Genomic DNA, 26951 nt, shown 5'->3' with positions numbered 1-26951 from the left:
AAGGCGGAGCAACGCCCGAGGTGGGCGGGGGGGGGGGGGGGGGGGAGAGGTCAGGGAGAAGAGTGGTGCATCACAAATCACACATACATATATCAGTCCAACTATGGTTCCAATGAATTGGATCTAAGGTCAAATTTTGCCACTTACGAAATGAGGGATATTAATAAAGTTGTTACAATCCAAAATTGGCAAGGAAATAATAGTTGGATCCTTAAGCCTTAAGGTTAGACAATACATGATTATCTTGGAATTACTTGGTACACCGTACATGTGCTAATAATATAAGTAATACACACCCAATAAAATAATTGAGGTTCGCGCAAGTTGATCCAAATCCCACCATTATTTAAAAAGAAGACAACGACCATCTTAGAGATAAAATATCACATGCATACTAATGATGTAGCCATATTACCACAAGGGTAAATTTTTATATATAAAATACATATCACTGTGATTAAGTCCACCGTTGTCGACTTGTCACAACTACTTTCTTTGCTAAATCAAATATAGTTACACGTTAAAATGTGTTGCCACTAGTCCGATTTTATTTTTAAATTTCCAAAGAGACAAATTAACACAGTTATTGTATTGTTTGTATATCATCAATCACAATTATAAATGTTAAAATTAGTCACCAAAAGAAAGTCCCTTGCACAAAATTACGTAAGAACTTATTGTGAAGCAATCATGAAGGATAAAGTGTCCTATGACAGTATCATAATGATACTATCACAAATATAGCATGAAAACACTCCTTGTCCCACTTTAAATGATAGTAAAGACGTTCAAAATCTCCAGACATATAGTGTTGTACAGGCATTCTATTGCTTCCCGATGTATATCATCCAATAGATGTGAATCATGTCCCACCAAAAGAAAATATCCACCTTCAGCTATACATTTGCACTGACCTAATAAGTGATAGGCCAAATATATAAACGCGTCATTTAACTTGGTCTCAACTTAACATATATGCCCTCCAACTTGGGGTACGCACAAGTAGACACTCAAACTTGTATAAGTTGAACAAGTAGATATATGTTTCCTACATGGCATAATACACGTGTGTGTCTACTTCTGCACAACCAAAGTTGGAGGGCATAGATGTCAGCTGAAAAGTTACACGTTTATGTATTATGTCTAAGTAAAGATAACATAAAAAAAATTAACCTGTAACACGAGAGATAGAGTGTATCGAGAAAGCATATTGCCAAAAGACAGTAAATTGCACAGACTGAACACTCCCTCTTCACTTTGAGAAGAACTCTTATTAGACATCACGAAATACAGGACGCAGCTACAAGAAGGAAGAGAACAAGGGGAAGAGGAAGGGTGGGGGTAGGGGGGAGGGAGAGAGAGAGAGAGAGAAAGGATACAAGTTTAAACAGAAGATAATTACAAGAAACAATGTTGTACAGATGACAATTCTGCCAGCAAAACCAAGGGAACCAATATATTTACAATTTGCACATAACACAGCTGACATAGCCGAACAATTGAAACTAGTGGCAGGCCCGGCCATATGAGCAAAAAAATAAGTTCACCACTCTGATATTTACATAATTTACATGATTACCTGTCTCCTCAGATAAAAGAATCTGTCTAATTGTCCTACGATCTGTACACCTGCCATCGATATAGGCAAAGCAAATAAGTTCAAATTACATGAGCACAAAAAAGAAAACCTAAGCCAAAAAACTATTATTCCAGTTTATGTTTTAACCATGATCTCATGATTAAAGAGATGAGAGAGGGGAAGAAGGTTGAGTTGATGACAAATGAAAAATCAACTGACTAGCTTAGTACAAGTCGATAGCTAGGGGGTGAAATGGCATTGTCTCAAAAGAAAGAACTAAGTTAACTTCAAAGTTTCACTTTTACCAGCCAAACATATAAATAACCTCCGATACTCACCTATACAAAACTAATGCTGGCTTGCAAATTTTGTTGGAGCTCTTCATGGAGAAACTTCAATATGCAAGCAAGAATAAAATGTGTTACTGCTTCTAACCCATTTCAATCATGAAGTAAAAACTTAGCTGTATAAATAGATACAACCATGCTGGAAATGCACCAAAAGATACAACTAAGGATTGAAACTGCATACCTACTACATGTACTGCTGAGATGGATTTGTCCCCAAATATTTCTCCAAAGACTCTTTCTTACGCTCCGGATTGAGGCTGCATGGGTGCTATAAGTTAAAACTCCACACGGGAATATAACACATTGCCAAAGTCACATCGCATTATATCAAACTGATAGAGCAGAAGCTATGAAATTGATTAAGGAATTGAAGAAGTCATATTCGCAGGTTTGGGCACGAGAGAAAATCTCAAAAGGGAGACATATTCAATAATCAAAAACCATTGATCAATAATAATAGAAGCAAATTACGATTATTTTTTATAAATTGATTGAAAAAATTATGATGATTATTCAAAATTCCTACCTTAAACTTCAAGCCTAGGCAAAACTCTTTAAGGTAAGATTTCTCATGAGAGCATGAATCTTCAGTTAGACTCATTATTAATCCAAAACACAACCACAGAGAAAATAAATTTTGAAGCATTAAAGGTTGACAAAAAACTTAAAACAGTAAACTAAAATAGATAAAAAGAGAAAGAAAATGCTCAATATTAATTACGCGATGGTTTTGTTATTCTACCTTGGATAAAAAAAAAAAGGAAAGCCAGTTGCCCTACAAAACAATTTGAAAGAGAGAGGGAGAGAGAGAGAGAGAGAGCAGACCTGTTCCTTACACCTAGAAGAGCACAATGAACAGCTCGTGCTGTGGCAGAAGCCGGGGCAATGGCTGCTGCTGGAGCAGCTTGGATAGCAGTTGCAAAAGCAGATCCCATTCCAGCACCACGCTGATACCGTTTGATGGGAGTGCGTATTAAAGCAGAAGCAGATTTACTGAAGCCATCACTCATACTTTCATAAGCCTGGCAAGATTATCAGGGATCAGTATCTCAGTTATACTTTCATTAGCCTTCCAAGATTTTCAGGATCAGTGCCTCAGTTGGACTACATAAAGAGTATATTCCAAACTTTCACTGAAGGAAGCTGAATGGAGGGGGAAAAGGGGTTTGAGGAAAAGGGGCGATGGGAAATAAGAAACTTGCATATTCCAAACTTTTGGTCTAGGACGACGAATGCCTGTCATCTGTATATCTAGTTCAGGCAAAATTTCCCCAAGAATGAGAGGAGGGATTGCAACGTCACGTACTTTCACTTTTTATATCAACTTAAGCAGACTCTTTTTAGCCACAGTGAACCAGTTATCTTCATTTCAACATATACGGGAGTGTCAATTGCAGGCTTTAGAACTAAAATTCAGAAACGGTGCTAACCAGCCAAAAAGTAAAACAACAGAGTGTCTCAGAAAAAGAGGATTATCACCTGTTGGATCCCTTGTCGGGAATCTCTAGGTTGATTAAATCTCACACTAGTGTTTCCTCCACTTTGCACAGGCCATGTTACTGATGGTGGAACACTTGTAAGAATATATTCTGCTTGCAGAAGGATTTCATGAGCGCCAGCAGCCAAATGCACTCCAAGCCCAATTGCTTCAAGTGAAATACTTCTAAGGAACGCTATTGTACCTGTAAAAGATTGAAGCCTTTTTGAGAGCTATAAGCCACAACTATATTGGCACACAGGATAGAGATACTTTTACATGGCTATTAATGTCCTCCAAGACAAAAACAAAGCATTTGTGTCCTGTGGCAGGGTTGACCCTGTACATTTGAAGAAAATAAAAAGTCCAAAGGCTCAATCCCCCTCTTTTAACAGATGAGAGCAATTACAGCAGAGGTACTATTATTTGTCAACAAATACTAAACAAGACAAGCACTTCTCACTCAGTGATACGACGCTTCTTCTTAGCAATTAGAGACATAATTGACAGCATATAGTCGCCGACCTTTTGCAGAAGATAACAAATAGGGAAGCAGAGTAACATGTAAGACGAGGTCAGAGATTATCCACCAACTAACAACAACATACCAGTGTAATCCCACCAACTAAGCATATAATATAGATAATATAATTTTCTACTTCAAAATATAATACGACCAAATGATTAAATACATGTGCATCCTATTGCATTAAGCAGCACAGACCATTTTCAGAAGACTTCTATTGATACACTTAGTTCAGTGGATAAGTGATTTCCCGTCTTTTTTATGTGAAGATACAGGTCTCTTCCAATACCTCCTTTGCCGATCTCCAACGGTATAGGAAATTTCTGCTGTCTTGATGTAATTTACATAAAGCTTCTGCGACAACATCTTTCAAAAGATAAAATAAGAAGAAAAAGAAATACTTGGGGTTCTTTTACTACTTCTTAGTTTAAAGCTTGATTGCGGGTTAAATCCAATGCCAATGGAATTGACAAGTAACAGAATGATCTTAAGTCATTCTTCTTCCATTTTCTTGTGAAGCAAAGATATCTTGTTTCCCTGTTGGCAAGATATTGGTCTATCCTGAACCCATCTACATGTCTTTATCACTCCACGGTTACATGGCTCTGGGAAACTATCGAAGAATGGAAAGACTCAATTTTTTTTACCAGAATGTAACCACTGCCTCAACCAGATAAGATACTTGACAGTTTTATGACATGTATCCCCACCCATCCTATACAGAATGAAACAGTGACCTCTCCACCTATTTCCTCTCCTGTCCTTCAACAATAGCCAACTCCAGAGGAACCTACTGGAAACGACCAATCATCCTTCATTTCCGTTCATTCAATCTTTGAAATGCCATACTAGGATATTTCATTCTTTTTCATGCATATTTTAGACTATTTAAAATCAATTTCTTTAGAAACTCAAAAATATTTTTTTACAGTAATTTGTTTAATTCAATAAGTGCATAATGTTAGTCTCTAGATGTTGGAAGTTAGGCGAAATTTCGCTATAGAGTTGGTGATGCATCCCCTTTTTTGGTTTCCCCCCTTAAACAAATGCTTATAACAAGGGGCTGTAGTATGAAATATTCTGAGCCAGAATCAACTTCTTTTTTTCTTTTTTTTTGAAATAGGTAACTTTCTGAGCCAGAATCAACTTAATAATTGCATTACCTGCATGCAAAATATAAAGGGAAAATTCTTCCTTGCCATTATTCTTATTAAAGATTCCTTTAATAAATTTTGGAGCCTCAAATCAACAAATTGTCTTCTGCTTATTTTTTTTTTGAGAAAGGTAATATTTGTATTCATCAACACCAAGTTGGTACTGGTATCAATATTTAGATTTACAAAATAAATGATCTTTTCAAAATTGTAACAGAAGGAGGGGTGCAACACTGTCAACACATTGTCTTTTATCAACATTTCTTCTATATCCCTTGAAAATTAGCTTTCGTTTGGATCATCTTTACTGCAAAAAGTATAAAGGAACAAAAATATCCCACAAAGGCTAATGCATGGCCACACCATACATATACACACACCCGTATTTGCACATATCTCTACGTCTATCTACCATAATTCTGTTGTTACATGCTATAATTTCAGCTCCTTGCATGACAATAACAATATCCAACAGTGCAACAAAGCAAATATATTACCAGCACAAGAAGTGTGTAATTTAAGTTCCTAAAAACAAGCACTCCACAATCAGGAAGAACCTAATCAGTTCAAGATTCACTAAACATACAGGAGGGACATTTATTTCTTCCACTACATGTACTCTCCAGGGATGTAAGAGATAGAATTCATTATTGTTACCTCTTTGCATTCCTTTTAGCAACTTCTGATCCTTCTTGTAACTCTTCACAGGAAGAGAAACCAACTTTGCTGCACTAGAACCAACAGCTACCAATGACCGAATAGGAGGAAGGCCTTTCAATAGTTTATGAATCTGAGGGTAACACAAGAATAGATTAGAACCCATCGCAAACTTTGACATGCAAACCTCAAATTATCCACAATTTCAAAAAATTATATAAACCTGATTTTGGGATATATCTTCCAACCATTCACCTACTATTATTTCACCTATTCCACTCCAGCCATAGACACCTAGAGCTTGAACATGTTTGAGATGCAGGTCAACCCCCTGCATCAGAAAAGTATTGGATACACCATATTATGAACTTGTATATAAAAATATTTCACCTCATGTACGGTACAAGAAAATATACTGCTGGCTATCTCAATATGCGTTCATTCAATTAATGCCAATACAAAGTGGCCAAGTCGGGCACCTTAAGGTTTTAAATTAAATTATCCTACAAGAAATTATTTGGTGTACATGATCCTCTTTCTTTATAATACTTGCTTTACTTAACAAACTAATTCATAACTCTACCTCACAGTTTGTACTTCCAATGTTTCAATTAGGAATGTCAAAAGTGCATGTTGGGCTGAATCAATAAATGAGCGGCTTAAAGGTTACTTGGGTTGAGATTGGTTGGGACAAGATGGGCTAAACGATAGGTCATAGTCAGACCAGCCCAACTCTAACCAAATTTAAATTCTTTGTTTGTTTTCTTATAAAACATTTTGGTTACCAAATGGAACTTTGTTTTTCTTTATTATGGCATTTCTAACATATCAAACAAAAGACCTAACCTCAGTTCGTGTCACTCCCCAAGCTCAAGGGCGCAACTGGCACCTAATGCCAAAACTTAGGCCCGAACCGACCCTGCTAGTTTGTTTTCTTATCTATGTGTGGCTTCTATGTGCTATTAGAAATTAGTTCAGAAGGGTCGTCTCGGGCCTAAGTTTTGGCATTAGGTGCCCGTTGCGCCCTTGAGTTTGGGGCGTGACAGTTCGTGACCAAACACTTTTATTATTTAATTGTATTCTCATCAGTAATTACTGGTATCTCCAATAGAAAGACATGAACTTGAATGAGTATCGAACTAAAGGACGTATGAAACCAGGAAACATCTAATTTTAGCAAGTTTTGCATGCATTTGGAGGGTGTCCTTATAGAGTAACACATACTATATGCTTATTACCATGGGAGAAACAATTCGAAAGCATTTGTCGTAATGTTCTTCCCCCCACCCCCACCCTAAATGTCATGAACTTCCATTTTTAGGTAAATGAGATTTCAAGAAAAGGGGATGAATTTTAACACTAAATACCTGGCGATCGGATATCATGTAAACCAATTCAGATCGGCTAGAACTTTCCATTTATAGTGAAAGTTAATGTGCAGTTACAGTATGACAATTCATAAAAAATTCAACTTCATCTGAATAATCTGAATATGCCTTACACAACAAAAGAATAAGAAGAAAGGCGAAACTCTGACCAGCTGATTTCTAAAACCACACTACAGCAATGTTGCCAAATTAAATCAATAAAGGAAAATCACTAGGGAGAAGTAAATACCTTCCAAGGTACAAGGTTAACAAGCTCAACATACTTGCCACCCCTTAATGCAGCTAAATCAACACGGCAAGGGCTATAGTCAACCCGAAGATGAACAGGCCAGATATCAAATTTCTGCAACCAAAATCCAGTAAAATCAGCTTCAACTATCAGTCCACATAACTATGGCAGGCTGATCAAGCAACCAGCAAAACCACTCTCAGAATAAAGTTGGTAGGTCCACAGATCAAAGGATTCAAATGAAGGCACCAATAACAAGTATTTATTTGTAAAAAAGCAAGTATTTATACAATCAACCATCTTTTTTTGCACTGCAAACGGACAGACCAGCTTTGGAGGATGTCCATCAGCCTGAAAGGGATTAGTTGGGTGAAACCTGGAAGCACTGCAGACGTTCTAAGATGCTGGAATATGGATGGTAATGTGAGCAAGAAGGAAGAAAGATGAAAGATCGTCCCGGCATGCATTTGGTGGTCAATTTGGATTGAGAGGAACAAAAGGTGCTTTGAGGGGACTCAGAACAATATTCATAATCTTAAAATGAATTGTTTAGGCCTTTTTTATTTTTGGTGTGAGCAAAAACTATTAGCTCAAACAGAAGATATTTATGATGTTTTAAACTTTTTGTAAGGGACAAAATTGAATTACAAGTTGTAAGTTGTAATACTTTTGAAGGGGAACTACACTTCGGTTGTAGTATACCTGTGGATATATAGAAGTAAAGTTACCATTATCAAAAAAAAAAAAACGAGTATTTATGGGCAAGATGAAGCAGCTGTCTTTTCTATTTTCTTTTACCTTACCTTTTCACAAAGATAAATAAAACTATCCAACTGCAAGTGCGTAAGTTTACTTGAAAGGAGGCAACTATATGTTTAATATGGCAAAAAAGAACCACTTATTCCTCACCTGAAAATAAGGAAGCAGTGCCTCTTCGATGACTGCATTACCCCTAAATTTAGTTCTCTTTGCTACTATTTCCGATTTACTCAGATTTTGTGAAGAACTTTGGGAGGGGGTAACTGCTGACTTTGTTCCTCCGAAAAAGCTGATGAGAAAATCTAACTGATTTTGATGAAGATGTAAACGCATTGGGAGGAATGCGATTCGTAACCTGAAAATGAAAGCATCATATCAATCCAATCACCAAGTACATACAGACTATCCAAAAGGAATACGGTGAATTCTCTCAACAAGTTTGGGTTGAATTCTTTGGAGAGAAAATTCTATGAGGAACTTTTTGTTGAACAGCAATGAATGATAAGCTATTCACGTGAGCAAGCAAGAAAATATGTATGTGAAGCATGTAAATCATGAGGAAAGGAAACAGCATGGTACAGTTCACTTATTACAGGAATAGCGCGAAAGAGATTAGAAGTGCCTTCTATATAAAATTTCTCGCACGAGTGCACAATGTAATTTATGCGAATTCACAGCCCAAACATTTTCTAAACAGACATGCGAGTGAACAAGGCATAAATAAGGGAAGAGAGAGGGACTGGTCAGTAGACCTACCTTCTTATATGTACTTTTTTCGGAATAAAGCAACAGATGTTGGGACTTGAAAAGGGGGGTCATATCACTCGTTACAAACTAGAATAATAAGCTCAAACTGAATGACTATCAAATTACGCCAGATACTCGCATACATTGTAGAGTGACGTATAAGACATCTCTACTTTTTTCCCTCCAGATGGATAAAGTATCTTAAATAAAGTATCTAAAGGAGTCGATTTTGAATCATTTTATACATTTTTATCTACACATTCTGATATTCTTGGAGAGCTAATAAGAAATTCATAGATACTTGTGCATGCTAGGATCATAGAAAATTTAGTGGGGGAATTTCCCACCATTCTGTATAAGAGCCTCTTTGAACCGGCAACTTCATCAGATAAAAACTGAAAAGAGGAAAAGAAAAGGCAGAATACTTTGATAGCCCCTTAAATTTGCCACTAAATTTCATTTAGAAACTTGAACTATTATATGCTTCAATTGATCACCTGAACGCATGATAAAGTGTTCCTATTTAACAGTTCCGAATCAAATTTTGGAAAAGCGCCTATTACGTATATAAATTAACCATATAAAACATATCAACTCCTTTAATTGTATGCATCAGCTGCAATTGGAACAAGCCTGAGATTTTACAGTCTATTGAGGCTAATGTCTATTAAAGGAGGTGCATATTTTCAGTAGTTAATATACCAACGTAATATAGCTCGTTTGAGCCAGAAGTGTATAATAGGAACACTTTATCATGTATTCAGGTCCTCAATCAGAACAAATTGTAGTTCGGGTATCTAAATGCAAAGTTAAGGGGTTATCGATGTATTCCACCGACCAAAAAAAAGAGTCATACTGCTTTTTGTTTGTCCAAATTTTGTTCTTTTCAAATACTTAAATTGTCATAGTAATTTTCACTATCAAGTCCTGTTGACATCCATTGCCATGCAGTGAGTTTAACAAGAGCAGTGAAATATTTTTCCTCTACTTCGTTGTTCTCTCTATAAATGTCTTTTTTTCTATTTTTGGATAAACCAAAGAAAATTTCATAATTTGCACCAACCTTTGTAAGTGCTCTATTTCCCTTTTTTTTCAAGGAGAGGAGAGATAAAGATTGTGTGTCTGTGTGTCTATACAATCATATATCATCATTTTTACACTGGCCAATAACCTACAAATTCAGATACTTTTATTTTTGTTATAATGTAAGTAGGTGTTAATTCATGGATGATAGACTAGGTCTTGCTTTCATAACAGGTTATAGTTGGGTTGATGGCTTTGTGAAACCTCAACAGGTCTAATAGTCTTCCACCACCCGAACCCATTTACACTCACCATATTATCACCCATTTTTCCACCTCTAAGGACAAATAATCTGGCATTTGCATATCTCTCTAACAAGCACATAAGCAGCAGATTAAGCACATCATGGACAGATACAGTATCTTTAAGAATATAAATATACAATGACACATAAAGGGCCTGATAGGTAGGAAAGGAAAGACATGTGAACTTCTGTGCAAAGTAAACTATACTAAAATAAACCAAGTCAAATGGATTCATAATAGTAAAAGACTAGTCGTGAACCTCCATTTTCTAACTGCTGGGTGAAAATAAACAAATAAACGTCACATTGCCTGAAGCCCTATGCTTCTCTGCATCCCAAGTTTTGTTGTTTTGTTTTTTCCCTTCTTCAAATTCTAAAGAACAAAATCTTAAAACTACTCTCCAGTTACCATTTTTATAACCTAGAACTCAGGCACTTCACTTCTGAGTGGATCCTAATGAAATTATACATGCACACAACAACAACATACCCAGTGTAATCCCACAAGTGGGGTCTTGGGAGGGTAGAGTACACGCAGACCTTAGCCCTACCTTGGGAGGTAGAAAGGTTGTTTGTTTCCGATAGACCTTCGGCTCAATTAAACATATACATGCACATAAAGGGTATATAAAAATATGCTCTCTGACATAAACCGAGCAAATCACAGAGACAACAAAGTTGCACCGGAAAGAGACATGTGCCAAATTGAGGAAAAGTTCAAGGGAAACAGTGAACGTACCGGTACTCCTCAAGAGGGATAGAAGGATCAGGTCTTACTGCTTCAAGATCCAGCTTAAATGCTTTGGAAGAAGACTTCCTTAAACAGCCTTTTGATTGATAGTACCCCAGCACCTTGATAATCAAACAGAAGAAAGAATTTTAGATCCAGCATAATTGATTGTAAACTATTTGCAATTCCAAATACGTAAAGAAACTTAATATACCAGTTTCCAAGGGGCAGCATTACTGTTGTCTTTAACACAGAAATCATGAACTGTTATGGACTGCCTAGATACCCGAGTTCCACCATCAGGAAAGATGTCATACTGAAATCGCATTCCAGACAGTGTCAGTTCTAAACAAACAGTTGTATCCCTCCCACAAGTTCCTGTAGATTGCTGTGTTTTACTCTGAACATTTTGCCAGTCGGATCCCGCATACAATCTCCAGATAATATTCATGTTATTAAGAACTATGCGACCCTTAACATTTTTATTTTCATCAGGTTCACTGAGAATGCTAGAAGCCTCAGACTCTGTCAACTCCTGCGAACCAGCTTTTCTGTCGACTTCTGAAACATGATTCTCTAAAATTCTTAAACAGTTGTCCCCATACCATCCAGTACTTCCCCTCAAGTCATCACCACTCCTTAGAGGGCTGGGTGTGTATCTAAGAATATCCTTCGATGACTGATCTGTCAATGCTAGTTCAGACAGAGGACATAGGTCAGACAAGAAATATTCTTCAATAAACTGAGGTAGCTGTTCAGGTGATAATGGAGTCTCACTAGTTTCTTGTCCACCTACTGGAACTGAGCATGTGAGAGGCGAGCTATTCAAAAACCTTGGAGAGTCTTCATTACTGTAGTAAAATGTCTCGCCAATGAAACTATTATTAGGTGACAGGTAAATGGGTGATTCAAGATGATCAGGTTGGTCATCCTCCTCCTGGTTCAATTGAAATGCATCTTCACATATTTCATCCATCAAGTTGATATTACCGCATTTGCTACTTACATCACCAGTCATAGGCTGCATATCAGAAGTTGATGCTACAGAATCCACGTCAAAAGTGCATAATTCTTTGCCCTCACGTGCCTGCTGAACATTATTCCACCTTGTCTGCAAGTGAACCACAGATTCTTCCAGATCAGGGGCAAAAAGCTGTTGCATTTGAGCAGCTAAACGTGTCAATCCACTAGCTGTATCATGGCAAGTGTTCAGAACAATCTGTGACTCTGAACAATCAATTTCCCAAAGAGCCCCAGTTTCAGAACTGATTCTTAAAAGAGCTTCAACATCTGCCCCTTGAGCAACTTTAACATATCCAGTCTTGCGAAGATGCTCCACACTGTAGACACTGCCAGCACAGTTCGGTGCATGCACAGCAGAAAGAAGCAGACCCAGATCCTGCACAGTAATTTTGTAATCCCTGATAACAGAATCAGCAAAAGTTGTACTGGAAAACCTCAAGGAAGATGCCGCCAACAGACATGCTACATACTGCTCATCTATTGCTTCCTCGCAATTGGGAGAACTTGACTGAGAATCAGCGCATCCATGCATCGTCAATTTATTTAGGTATGGCTCGTAACTCAAGGCAATGTCTATCAAGCTAAGGATAAAAGAAGATTCAAAAGGGACACTAGTTTCACCCTCTTTCTGCACATTACTATCACATTCTTGTGTAGCTTCAGGAGAGGGTAAAGCGAAAAAGGAGAAAATTGTGTCAAACCAATCCAAGCGTCCACCAACTGCAACAACAGTGCCGCACCGGACAGTGATGGACACGGCACTGCTCTGTGGATCTTGAAAGTGGATAATATCTAAACCTGACAACTTAGAAGATAATACATTTGAACCTTCTCCATCACCACGGCTGCTGGAAGAGTCATTGATGGAGATGAGGAGAAACTTTTCACTTGGGACCCCTGTAACTGAACCCCACAAGTTGCCCTCACCATGGGTCACCCAGAGAAAGCTAGAACCATTTGTTCCTCCAACATCTGAAACAGATAATAGACCAAAGTTCCGAAGTTCCAATGTAAAGCTATGCCAAGAACCAGTAATTTCATTCTGTAGTGAACCCTTATTATTCTTCTCCATGGCTTCCTCATTAATTGATATAGTTACAGAATCACATTCAACAAGGACTGATGACTGAGAGGCAGCAGTCACTTTTTCAGTATCAACAAGATTTAAGTCCAGTCCTGATAACCTATCAATCACCTGACTCACAATATCATTTAATTTCAGAAATTCTGATTTGCTTAAAGCAATTGTAATGGGAGAAAAATGTGCATGAATGCAGAACTCAGAGCTTATAATCATTTCTTGTCGAATATTATCAACGTCCCCAGAATCCTTTACAGTGGTTACAGACGAAAAGTCATATCCTTTTCCTCTGAACTTCTCTAAGCACCTTGCATTCTCTGAACAAGCAAGCTGTCTGGCTCTCTTCATTATCCAAGGACCAGTCCTGGCACAGTCCTGCCAAGAAAAGGTAACAACAGAAGGCCCTCTTCCATTTGATGTGGTCATTAATTTCTGAGCTGAAAGTCTATACTTTAGAACACTTCCACAGGTACTTTCAACATTCTCTCCAGACAATGGTGTGATTAAGTTGACATCAAGCTTCCCAAAATTCAAGGACAAAGAGCACAATTTAGCCACAGAATTCTGACTTTTAGAACTAGTAGCAGAACATTTTTTAGTTGCATGGCTTGCTTTGTCCCCAGGAGCTGATGGTGAAGAAACATCAAGAGAAATAAACTGTTGCCAACAGTAATAGCTCCTAAAATTTTCACCTTTTCCACAAGGAAAAGCCAATATAATCCTGGCAGTTGGAAGAGATACAGTGCCCCTGAAACTTTCTTGTTCTGAACTTCTTCTAGTATCAGAGCAAGGGCTAGTCCTTCCATTCCCTTTGGATGAAGCCATACACCTATCCTCATGGGCCAGAGTGCTAGATGTTTCAATAGGAACCTCAATTTTCTTGAAAAATTCTGAGATTTCAGTTAACAAATTAAAGTTAACCCAGAAAACAAATGGTGGAAACTTCAATGAAAAAGATGTTGGCCCAACAAATGAGTTTCCTGAAGAACTTATTGTGGCTTGGCAGAAGCTAGCACCAAAAGTTTTAAGCAATTCTACCTGCACTCCATCGTCAGCAAAAAGACTTATTTTCTTCCTTGGATGAGGGAACCCATCAGTAAAATTCATCCCTAATGGATTAGGAGCAGCAGATGCACTCTGATTATCCAGATCAACATTCTTGGTGGACCAATCAAGAGGTGGGATGGCAGTTTGAACTGCGTCTTGAATTTTTTTGATGTTATTATATGTACGCAATTTGAAATCAACTGTGTCATCCTCTCTTGAGAAGTGATCAGTAAGTGCCACATGCTGAACTGTAGCTTCAAAATTCACTTCCTGGCGCTGTACCTATTAAGCCTTAATGTTTTTAAAGTTAATAGAGGCTACTAAATGTCCAATAAAGCAGTGCCAGAAGCAAATCAACAACAAAGACATAAAACGTTACCTGCAATACCAGAAGCAAATCTTGAAAACTTGCACTTATATAATGAACATAAAAACCAGCATTCCCTTTATCAGCATCCACGGTGCAGTGATGTCTCTCTTCCTCATCAATAAAAGAAAAAAGAAGAGATACTTTGGCAACTGTTGCCCTAATATTGGTTTCAAGATGCTGCTGATCTGTAGTGAATTCAAAAGAAATAAAATCAGTTTCCTGACAAGGGGATGAGGTAAAATACTAAGCAGTAATTACTGAGGTCCCCACTAAAGTGACTTAAACAATTTCAATGACTTCCTTCACTTTCTGAAATAAGTAATATACATTGAGCTGTATAATCCACCCAATCAGAACGGAAACAGAAAAGATTAAATATAAAAATAAATGGGAAATACAAAATGACTAAAGTGTCAGCTCAGTGTAACCATCTTAAGAGATAAAAATGAATTTGCAGTTTGAGCTCTCTCTGTACTTGGTATGTATATTTTCTTCACTAAGCATGTATTAGCTTTGTGTACAATAACTTTTGCAATGTCTAGAACACTCTGTTCTGAATGCCACTGGTTTATATGAACCATTTCGGCACAGACATAACTAATCACAAGGCAGATCAGCACATTTTCTGCTAGGGTGAAACTAGAATAAAATGTTGTGTGTTTGTGCATATTGGGCCCAAAAAACATACCAGAAGGAACAAGCAACGATCCAGAAGCAAGGTTAGAAGCAGCAGTTATTGCACTAAAAACAGAACAAGTCCAATTCCACATCCCACTGTTTCCTAAAGCTGACTGTGAGTTTCTCAGACCATCAAAGCATTCAAAAAACTGGTGCACGCTGCAAGATACAACATAAGGACATATTATATTTTAAAAGAACATAAGGAGAAATCAGCATAAGGAGATCTTGCTGCCGTTAACAATTTGTTGTGATGCTTTTTTTTAATCAGGTAGAACATACTTCATTCATAAACATGGCCAAAAACTGGCAGTATACAAGGGGACAATTTGTTGTGATGTTATCAGTATAGGAAGTTGAAGACTCCAAATGTTGAAGCAAAAGTACTGCATAAAGCTTCCACGTCCAACTTAACATCAAAATGATTACTGTAAAGAGCTAGCATTGACTTGTGTGACCATCTTATCTAAAAACTTAAGTGATTAGAGAAAGCACACTTTTCCTCACATAATTATGTCTTTAACATGCCCCCTCACATGGGATCTGACTATTGTTGTTGGATCAAACACGTGGCTTCGGACCTCCGCCTACTCTGATATATATTAAATTGTTTGACCATCTAATCTTAAAGCTCAATCCGCTATAGAGAGCACACTTTTCAATTCATTAATTATGTCTTAAACAACTAATATAGAGGTAAAGCTGAAAGAGCACAAAATTTTTTAAAGACTAAACTATTCAAGGCCAACACCTCGTTAATCAAATATTATGAGAGTTCAATTCCTACAAGACATTGAAAAGGGTTGAAGCAACTAAAGGCAGATCATTTATTATGTTTTCCCCGAGATGCATGTTGTTACAGAAAGCACATGAAACTTAGCAGCATGTCAAAAAGTTTGTATTTCTTTAGTCATAACATACAAACACTCATGAACTCCCACTAGAATTATCATAATTTATAGGTGCTACTGCATGATAAGTAAAATGCAAAAGGGTATCAACCTTTCCCCAAAGTCTGGTTCCTCTTCATCATTGACTTTTCGGCTTCTACTCACCCAGTCCGATATAAGACGGGACTCAGACAGCAAAGCTTCCCTCACTGGTTCACTCTCGAATGCACATTCAGCAGAAATTGCTTTAGAACCTGGAAGCACCTCATCCATACTGAGCAAAGAAGTATCTGCTTTTGTTGAATCACAAGTCATTACTGAATTACAGGGGGGGAATTCTGTATCCTTCTTCTGACCCGTGTCTTTCAAAATTCCCCACAAATGTATTAGGCATCTGATGCTACTAGGTTGAAGTTTGATTACCAGAGGATCAATAAAAGCATCTACCTCCACTTCGCGGATATCTAAGGAACCATTTCTCCAAGGTATAGTCAATTTTAGGTTCCCAGAAAGTCCGCCTCTTTCCCCGGTTATTATAGGAGTTGTGACATTTGGTGAACAGTTTCTTGACCACTCACCTGTAGCTGTTCCTGAAGCACATGGATTTGGTGTCTCATCAACAACCTCATCAATTTGAAGGAATTCAAGAACTGCTCCACTAAATTTGATAAAATTTGTCATTTGAGTCAACCCCAAAAGGTTAGCATCCGCTGCTTCAGTATCCAAAGAATCCCCTTCCGAGATGCATGTCCCACATACTACTTCACTTACTCTTAATACTAAGGTTCTGCAAAGCCCTCTCTGTTTTTCCTCACCTAAACAGGGATCAAATACTATGATCAATTTTCTAACTTCTACATTCAACCTAGTGAGAAACCATTTAACCATTTTAGCAATGGTCTTGACCCCTTCATGAACATCAAAAGCAGTTGTTTTTTCCCCACAATCATCAACAGCAACATCCTTACGGTTTCCCAAATCTTGGTTCACCGAAGCAGCACCCTCTTGAGTTGAAAGACAATTTCCAAATGTGCTTCGAGAAAAGGTTGCCTCAGGAGCAAGCACAAGCTCAAGTTCATCCACCTCTATCCGAAAGCCATCCCCTTTCCAAGGCATTTTCATAAGCAGAGAGCCGATTGATCCTTCTTGAACATATACAGCTGCTGCGGAACCAAACTGAAAAATGCAACAGTGTCATAATCAGTAAAAATCAAACATTTCTTTGGCTAATGAAGACAGGAAGATGTAGCGGGTTGGAGATGGGCAGGAAAGAGATTCAAATATACCTAGGTCGAGTATTAATGATGCTTTAGTACCACTAGTTAGATAAACCCCCCCCCCCCCCCCCCCCCCCCCCCCCCCCCCCCCCCCCCCCCCCCCCCCCCCCCCCCCCCCCCCCCCCCCCCCCCCCCCCCCCCCCCCCCCCCCCCCCCCCCCCCCCCCCCCCCCCCCCCCCCCCCCCCCCCCCCCCCCCCCCCCCCCCCCCCCCCCCCCCCCCCCCCCCCCCCCCCCCCCCCCCCCCCCCCCCCCCCCCCCCCCCCCCCCCCCCCCCCCCCCCCCCCCCCCCCCCCCCCCCCCCCCCCCCCCCCCCCCCCCCCCCCCCCCCCCCCCCCCCCCCCCCCCCCCCCCCCCCCCCCCCCCCCCCCCCCCCCCCCCCCCCCCCCCCCCCCCCCCCCCCCCCCCCCCCCCCCCCCCCCCCCCCCCCCCCCCCCCCCCCCCCCCCCCCCCCCCCCCCCCCCCCCCCCCCCCCCCCCCCCCCCCCCCCCCCCCCCCCCCCCCCCCCCCCCCCCCCCCCCCCCCCCCCCCCCCCCCCCCCCCCCCCCCCCCCCCCCCCCCCCCCCCCCCCCCCCCCCCCCCCCCCCCCCCCCCCCCCCCCCCCCCCCCCCCCCCCCCCCCCCCCCCCCCCCCCCCCCCCCCCCCCCCCCCCCCCCCCCCCCCCCCCCCCCCCCCCCCCCCCCCCCCCCCCCCCCCCCCCCCCCCCCCCCCCCCCCCCCCCCCCCCCCCCCCCCCCCCCCCCCCCCCCCCCCCCCCCCCCCCCCCCCCCCCCCCCCCCCCCCCCCCCCCCCCCCCCCCCCCCCCCCCCCCCCCCCCCCCCCCCCCCCCCCCCCCCCCCCCCCCCCCCCCCCCCCCCCCCCCCCCCCCCCCCCCCCCCCCCCCCCCCCCCCCCCCCCCCCCCCCCCCCCCCCCCCCCCCCCCCCCCCCCCCCCCCCCCCCCCCCCCCCCCCAAAAGAAAAAAAGGGTTTCAGGGAGAATGTCCAACAGGCAATAAAATCCATAGAAAATAGGTGAAAATCAGGAATGGCTAACATATATGCAGATCAGGAACACTCCTATGAAGTATCAAATCAGCAAGCTACAGGTGAATGGCGTTAGCATGTTACTTCCACGTAAGAAACACCTAAAACCTTGAAACCTTCTCTGGCTGCCAAAGAATCCGACTTTCTAGCCTAAAAAAATATCATAACTTAATTTTTAAATTATAGAACACTTCTATTTTCAGACGATTCACCAACCAAATTATGATACGCCTCCAAAGAGAAAGAGTTATAGCTAAAAGGAAAAATGTGGACCTCAAGATGGAGATCGAGACTATTGCCCTGCACTTCCAGAAAGCAGGGAAAAATGTATTGAGTTCAAGGGATGATTTTGAATCCTATTACCTCGACTTCAACAAGGCTCATCGGGCAGGAGTAACCCTTAGAAGAAGAAGAAATAAAATATTGTCTGTCCTTATACTTTTCCTCCATTTTTTGGGGCAGGGGGTTATTACCTGGGATGGAATGTTTCTCCTCTAGCACTTACGTGGACCGTATAGAGAGAGAAAAATAGGAGAGTTTTTGATGGGATAGAGAAGGATGTTGTACAATTGCAAAATTGTCTCTTCTCACTTACTTCTTGTTGGTACATCCACGAGGTTCCTATTTGTTTAGAAGTTTAGGTGTTGTTCATAGAAAACCATATGTTTATATAAGGCTTTATACTTTTTGGTATACTTCTTATGTACACATGAGTATAGCCCGTCAATTATAAAATTTTATTACTGAAAAAAAATCCTCCTTTTTTCTAGTTTTCTGCCATTCTTTCTTTCTTCTTTTCTTCAATCAACGTCCAAGAGAATCCACATAGGCAACACTAACTAGTAAGGAATTAAGGGCTACAACTTTATTCGAGATCTGGTAATTTGTATTCCTTTGTACTAAAGGATATGCTGGCCACCTCCAAAAAGTTATCAACAGTAACTATGGATTCAAAAAACAAACTAAAGAGATCCTAAAATGTCTATCAACTGAACTGCATCCTCTACATTTGCTTCTTTACACCAGAAGTGAAAATTTACAATACAACTCCACTTAATTTTCTGCATAGAATTAAATCTATCCTCAAAACACCTTCCATTCCTTTCCTTCAACACTATTTACCAAATACATGAAGGAATTGCTCTCCACCATCTCTTTTGAGACTTGCTGCCCCCTCTCCTGATTCAACAGCTTAGGAGATCTGTTGTGTGTTCTGGCATAGTCCACTTGTTGCCTGTAAGGCTGAATAAGAGTGACCCACAGTTGGGCTGTCACTTTACAACGCAAAACAAATGACTATTTGTCTTTGCAGTCTCATTACAAAGAAAACATCTTGAGGCTATTTAAATACCCCTCCTCCATAGAGCTTCATGTGTTAGACAGGCTCTTCTGTTTTTAATACCACAGTTGGGCTACTTCTTGTTGTTACACTTACATTAAGTTTGGCAATGTGAGGACTCATCTCTTTCTGTTTCTTTTTTGTGATAAAAAACTTGTATTATGGGTGGGCATAGTTTGGGCAAACCCGATATCCGCTTCCTTTTTTGGATTTCTTGTCTGGATTTTCAAATTACAGATTTATTTAGGATTTAATTTATTTTTTAAATTTGATTACAGATCTGGCACATAGAATTTTTGAATATCCGAAAATCTGAAAAATTTAATCCGATGTCAAAATCTCATGCCTCAATGTTTTTGTTGTTAGGATAGTTCTTGATAATTCGTTTTTGTAATAAGCAGCAACTCAACTTGCACCCAAGGGTGTGGCTTGTGGTCAATGAAGTGGTTGAGAGTCATGAGGTCTTAGGTTCGAAACCAAGCAAAGAAAATAGCACTAGGTGATTCTTCCCATTTGTCCAAGTCTTAGTGGACAAAGTTGTACTTGTTGCTAGTGGAGGTGCCAGATATCCCGTGGAATTAATCGAGGTATGCGAAACTCGGACACCACGGTCATAAAAAGAAAAGAAAAAAAAGCAACTCAACTTATAAGCTCAAAACTGGAAATCCGAAATAACCAAATCTATTAATCCGAAAACGAACTTCGAAAAATCAATCCAATCCGAACTTGTTTGGATTGTAACTTCTTGAATCCGAAAATCAAAAATTCAAACCGAAATTTTCATATCCATTCTTAATTGCCTGAATGCCCACCTCTACTATGTCCGTGTAGGATAATTGATTGCTAGATCAAATAGGCTCTAGCTTTTGATAACTTGATTTGCCTTAAAGACAAATTATTTAGAAATTAGATAACTCGTGATTTAGGGTAAATGCATCATCTAGTTTGGAATAAAATGGACTTGAATAGAATGAAATAGATACAAAGAATTCATAGATATATCACAACTAACTTAGTGGGTTCTTGAAGTTAGAGGAAAACAAAGTCCATGTTGCAAGTTGAACCAAGGGAGTTCATAAGTGGCATATTTACATAGTTTGCATCCTTTACATTTTAGTCCCAATTTTCTATTCCTATTTCTTTAAGACCCTAAGTTAGTTTATTAGGGTAGTATTGTCATTTCTATTTGTCTAGGGTTCAGTTTTGCATTGTATAAATACCTTGTATGTACTCATTTGGAAGATATGAATGAAATTATCCTTAGCTTAACTTAGCCTAGTTCTTACAGTAACTTAGTTTGTAGTTGTTTCCTTCTCGACTTCCATTCTTGCATCAGTCCACGTCTAAAGAACATTACTAGAAGAACACCCCAATCAGTCTCCAGAACTCTCAAGGTTCCAGATTTAAATCCTCAAACCACCACTACCTTGCTCTGAGGTTAAAAGAATTATATAAACCTACCACTCAACAAACATAACCCACAAAACTACAGATATCTCTTTAAGATAAATAGAGATATATAAAAATCTACAAGTTTTAGTATAAAATTCAGATTCCCATCCTCTGGATTTTGCGGAATCAGATAAAAGAGCTACAGAGAAGTTCTTATCAACCAGCCTTGTCAAAAAAAAAATGAAAAAACGAAGAACACAAGCCCGCACCTTTTGATTGAGATAATCAACATTGAGGGCAAGATCAGAGAGCTGAATGATACCGGCCCTGGCTTGCACATCGAGCTGATCGAGATCAATATCGCCAAGTATAAATTTCCCCAATTTCTTCTTCAACCAGAACTTGCAAAACCTCTTGATTGCCCAATGTTTTTAACCTTGAGGACAAGGTTTATTTTAAGGGGGAAGGAATGTTGCAAGTTGAACCAAGGGAGTTCATAAGTGGCATATTTACATAGTTTGCATCCTTTACATTTTAGTCCCAATTTTCTATTCCTATTTCTTTAAGACCCTAAGTTAGTTTATTAGGGTAGTATTGTCATTTCTATTTGTCTAGGGTTCAGTTTTGCATTGTATAAATACCTTGTATGTACTCATTTGGAAGATATGAATGAAATTATCCTTAGCTTAACTTAGCCTAGTTTTTACTTTAACTTAGTTTGTAGCTTGTTTCCTTCTCGACTTCCATTCTTGCATCATTTGGTATCAGAGCATCGATCTTGCTCGGTGGGTAATCTCTAAAAATGGCATCAGAAATGAAGGAGATAAAGGCGATGATGGAGAAATTGATATTCGACATGTCCAAACTCAGTAATAGTTATGACAGAATGGACCGTAAAACAATAGAGTTTGTTCAGGAAATGAAGTTCTCTATTCGGGAGGATGAAAAATTCATGTCTCAGTGTATAGAAACTGAGAAACCACTACAAACACCTTCTCCAATACCATTCCCAAACTCTCCATACACCTTTAATTTCACTCCTTGGCACGTCACTGATTTTCAGTCTTCCACTCTATTGTATCATCCATCGGGATTCTCCAACGGTTGGAATGTCGGGGAAATTCCATACAAAGGCACTACTATGGGTTCTCAATCGAGCAACATGGGGTTCCTTTCTAGCGCGAGAACGGTGCCAACAAACCTTAGACCAGAGCATTCCTCTCTGCCTTCACTGCTTCAGCAACAACACACTTGCTCCATCATTGCCGTTAATGATTTAATTCCAAGAAAATTGTCGGAGGGAAATAGTTCAAAATATGTTGAGCCATTAAAAGAGGAAATAAATATTTTCTCTTTGTCACGGCGGCCAGAACAGGAGGAGAAACCCCCTGTTGATAGTGACCTCGAGTTGCAAGGTAAGTCTGAAAATTCCTGTTGTAATTGCACTCGGCAGTTTGATATTGATAAGGATGGGGAAGGAAATTGTTTGGGGAGGATATTAACTATGGGAGGACTCGAGAGAAATGAAGTTGGCAAGAAAGAGAATGAATCATCCGTGTGTGTCCCACGTCTTGCCAAAATAGACATTTGGGGAGGAGGTGAGCACAAGGTGTTTGATGAAAGCTCTCTGAGAACTTGTGAAACCAACGTTGATGTGCCATCTCAAGCAATTGATGTTTCACAAAGTTGTATTGAACTAGAAACTACTACCAAGAGCATAAAGAAGCTAGTAGTAGTTTCTGAGCAAACATCATATGACACCACTGCTACTCTTGATGGCTATCCACTTACTTATTGTGAGCTTCAAGTGATGAATCTGGAATCCAAGCGCTCTTTGATTGATTCTGTTGTTCCTTATCAGGTTCGTGCTCTTGAAACTCTTGTTTTCAGCATTGTCATGGCTGAATACGACAAGGAGGACAATCCTATCAAGTTAGTGTTGGTCGATAGTGTTTGTCCAACAAAGGAAGGAAAAACTCGTGTGTTAAATGTTGTTGAAGAAGAAAATCACTTTCTTGTTATTAACAGGCCTACTATTGAAGAAAAAAGGGTAACAACAATGAAGTGTTTCCCTGGCACAAGTACCACTATTAAGGAGTGCAGAAGGTTAAATTTGAGTTTATTTAGGAAAGAAGAAGAGAGGAGGAGACAAAAGAATCAATCGGAAGAAATGCTAAGTTATGAGTTGGAGGGGATTTTTAACACGATAACTCTTGTTTTTGAATGCTTCAACAATGTCAGTGCCTTCTATTGTTGCTACCCATTTTTTATTATGGCTAAGGAGATGGAAAGATACTACTCGGGGAAACCAGCCCAAGTTGTTCTTCACACCACAGATGCAACATATAGGATAGTGGCTAAAATGGGAGGAACACATCTAACTGATGGCAAGTGCCAGAGTTTGGTGGCATGTCACGAAGTTGGACTTGACATCTATGGAATTTTCATTTCAGGGCATGATCTTGTGAAAATAATCACAGTTATTACCCAGGGACATGTGAGTGGGCTAAGGTTGTTCACTCATGTAGAGAAACTACAATTATCCAAGGTGCAACTCTTTGCTAGAATTGTCAGTGGACTTGGGCAAAAGGCTGAGGAGGGAGTGAGGTTCAGTGAACTTGAGATGACCACGGGTGATGCTGGTTTAGAAAAACAAATGGTTAAAATTTTAGCGATGTTTGAAAATAGGCCAGGGTCACTCATGGATCCTTCGGCTCAAAATGGGAATATAATTATGAGGATGATGGCCAGGTATTCAATGTCCAAAATGCTAGTTGAAGATTTTGCTGATGTTGTGTTGAGGATTTCAGACAGTGTGTGTGAGATTGCAGTGAGCCACAATGATGTTCTTGCGAATTGCAATAATGGTCCAATCAAGTTAGTTTTGGTGGTTATACGTCAAGGCACAAGAAATTATAAATATGACATTCCTCTATGGCTTATAAAAGCCAAAGAAATGGTTAAATGTCGAGGTGTTGTTGGTCCTTGTCCTGCCAAAAGTGGAAGAACAATGCATTTTATGGTTCCTAGTTACTGTGAGTGCATTTCAATGGCCTTCACCTCTGTGACAGATATTAAAAAGAGACTAGTTGATATCATCTATGAGAATTTGAGACATCCTAATCAGCAGACACATGGAGCTGTTGCAGCCTTGAGAAGCTTCATGAATGCTTACCTTGTAGCTGGGGAAGGTAAAGATTTCCATGCCATTGTTTCTACTTTGGCTGCTAGACAAAAATCTGCACCTTCTTTTGGTATTATGCACCAAATAAATTGGGTTAATGATCAGATTATTCCATGGAACTTTCCTTTTTTGCAACCTACTTTTAGAAGGTTGGGAAAATGTGGATGGAATATTGGCAACAATCGGTTATGGCTGTTGACAAAAGGTCATAATGATATTGTGGCTTCACTCAAAGAGAAGAAATATAGTTGCCTAGTTGACTGGAGAAGTAGATTGGGGCAGCTAAAGCATAATCTAAAATGGATAAATAGTTTGTGCAATACTATTAATGTGAATAGGGATCAAACTCAGTTGGTAAGTATATTACTTGGAGGTAATATTGCATCAGATTTCTTACTTCAAATTCTGTATGGTCTTGCAATGAAGATGATACTGTGGTTTAAAGATGGACAACTACAACCTGACAGCATTTTGACTATTGCAATTTCAGTTTTCAATGTTGTCTTTTTTACATGGTTCATTCTGCATGTCCTTGGAGGTGAGGTGCAACAAAAGTTACTAATGATGAAGAAGATGTATGATCTGCCAACTGGATTAACTTTTACAATTCTTGGTGAAAATGATGTTGCAGATACTATACACAAGTCATCCATTATCTTGGTAGTTGGCAGGGCATCAGAAAAACAGGATAGAGATGTAAGGAAAAGACTCAATGTAGTTACTTTGTTGGTCCTTAAAGGTGGTGATCGAAAGCTTACTGATATTGGATTGAAAAATATTTCCCATGAGCTTGTCTTCTCCTTGCAGTATGACTTTGTTAAGCATGAGTTTTGGAAGACATTCACTATACCCTGCATGTTCTAACCTTGAGGACAAGGTTTATTTTAAGGGGGAAGGAATGTTGCAAGTTGAACCAAGGGAGTTCATAAGTGGCATATTTACATAGTTTGCATCCTTTACATTTTAGTCCCAATTTTCTATTCCTATTTCTTTAAGACCCTAAGTTAGTTTATTAGGGTAGTATTGTCATTTCTATTTGTCTAGGGTTCAGTTTTGCATTGTATAAATACCTTGTATGTACTCATTTGGAAGATATGAATGAAATTATCCTTAGCTTAACTTAGCCTAGTTTTTACTTTAACTTAGTTTGTAGCTTGTTTCCTTCTCGACTTCCATTCTTGCATCAGTCCACGTCTAAAGAACATTACTAGAAGAACACCCCAATCAGTCTCCAGAACTCTCAAGGTTCCAGATTTAAATCCTCAAACCACCACTACCTTGCTCTGAGGTTAAAAGAATTATATAAACCTACCACTCAACAAACATAACCCACAAAACTACAGATATCTCTTTAAGATAAATAGAGATATATAAAAATCTACAAGTTTTAGTATAAAATTCAGATTCCCATCCTCTGGATTTTGCGGAATCAGATAAAAGAGCTACAGAGAAGTTCTTATCAACCAGCCTTGTCAAAAAAAAAATGAAAAAACGAAGAACACAAGCCCGCACCTTTTGATTGAGATAATCAACATTGAGGGCAAGATCAGAGAGCTGAATGATACCGGCCCTGGCTTGCACATCGAGCTGATCGAGATCAATATCGCCAAGTATAAATTTCCCCAATTTCTTCTTCAACCAGAACTTGCAAAACCTCTTGATTGCCCAGCGCGAGAACAACTTCTCCGCAGACCTCGCGAACTTCCACATTCTACCAAATTTCGCACTTCAATTCAATTAACAAAACCAGAAAATTAGGGTTTAGGTTTCCAATTAACAGAATCTGCATGCGATGGAGAGTTTTCACCTCCATCCAAGTTTAGGAATCAAATTGGGATCAAAATTGGGGTTTAAAGCATGCAGTCAAAAGGGATGATGAAAGACGACCTGCAAGAGTCGTGTTAAGCTATAATTTCGTCTGTGTTTTTGCCCTTCAAATATTTTAATTATCTATTTTTTGTTGTTTTCTTGTTTAATGGAAATACTAATCGATTAATTAGACATGCTAATGATCATATGTGCCTGATGCTTATGATTAGGTACCTTGGCCTTTGTCTTGAAGATTTGTTTAAGTTGATTCCCCAGTATCCACGCAAGTGGGCAAATTGCTTTATTCTATTGATTCTTATATATATAAAAAAAATATAAAAAAATAACCGGAAAAACTGTAGCGAGCAAAAGTCGGACCCTTATTATTACCGAGTGTTATAGAACAATCATTGTTCTAAACTTCTAATTCTAAAAGGAAACCTAAATAGTTAAACGGACCAAGAAAATAGAATGAGGTCTTTCTTGATAATTTTCAAATTTGATTATAGTTGGGATTTTATTATCAATTTAAAGATATAATTTAGATATTTATTATTTATATCAATAATTTGGATATTAAGTATAAAAAATATATATATAAATTGAAGTGTGAGACAACTGTATACGTTGTATTCATACATGCATTTAGATTGTATCTCGATATAATTAGCATGTATACAAAAATGCAAACAACAGAAAATACATGTATTGTATTTGTTTACTCTAATTTCACCTATATCTTTTCGCTCTTGTATTGTTTTTATTCCTTAATTCTAATTTCACTTGTATTCATGCGAATATTTAAATTATAAGATAATAAAAAGTACAAATAACTGTATTCTAATTTCACTCGTAATTATTTACTCTTATATTCATTCACCAAAATACATAAATACAATAAAGGGGGGGGGGGGGGGG

At 39.3% G+C, this 26951-nt stretch overlaps 1 protein-coding gene across 2 annotated transcripts; it reads right to left on the bottom strand.

Annotated features, from left to right (window-relative positions):
• Nucleotides 1-1365: 1365 nt before the first annotated feature.
• LOC102595099 (autophagy-related protein 2) lies at nt 1366-26288 on the bottom strand. Of its 2 annotated transcripts, XM_015308274.1 has the most exons (16): nt 25879-26288; nt 21310-21451; nt 16125-17188; nt 15133-15281; nt 14454-14629; nt 11138-14356; nt 10933-11045; nt 8270-8474; nt 7361-7474; nt 5967-6074; nt 5744-5876; nt 3409-3611; nt 2755-2951; nt 2111-2186; nt 1918-1971; nt 1366-1629 (listed from the first exon to the last, which is right to left on the bottom strand). In XM_015308274.1, the coding sequence occupies exons 1-14, from the start codon at nt 25932-25934 to the stop codon at nt 2114-2116; spliced, it is 5952 nt and encodes a 1983-aa protein (XP_015163760.1). In that variant the 5' UTR covers nt 25935-26288; the 3' UTR covers nt 1366-1629; nt 1918-1971; nt 2111-2113. The 2 variants fall into 2 exon arrangements, with proteins under 2 accessions (XP_015163760.1, XP_015163761.1); XM_015308275.1 differs by lacking the exon at nt 21310-21451 and having other exon boundaries at nt 25737-26288.
• Between the last annotated feature and the right edge of the window lie 663 nt (nt 26289-26951).

The sequence above is a fragment of the Solanum tuberosum genome, unplaced genomic scaffold, assembly GCF_000226075.1.
Source record: "Solanum tuberosum cultivar DM 1-3 516 R44 unplaced genomic scaffold, SolTub_3.0 scf00073, whole genome shotgun sequence".
In the NCBI taxonomy this organism is placed as follows: Eukaryota; Viridiplantae; Streptophyta; class Magnoliopsida; order Solanales; family Solanaceae; genus Solanum; species Solanum tuberosum.
The sequence above is the reverse complement of the archived record's forward strand: the minus strand, read 5'-3'. Positions and strand labels throughout refer to the sequence as shown.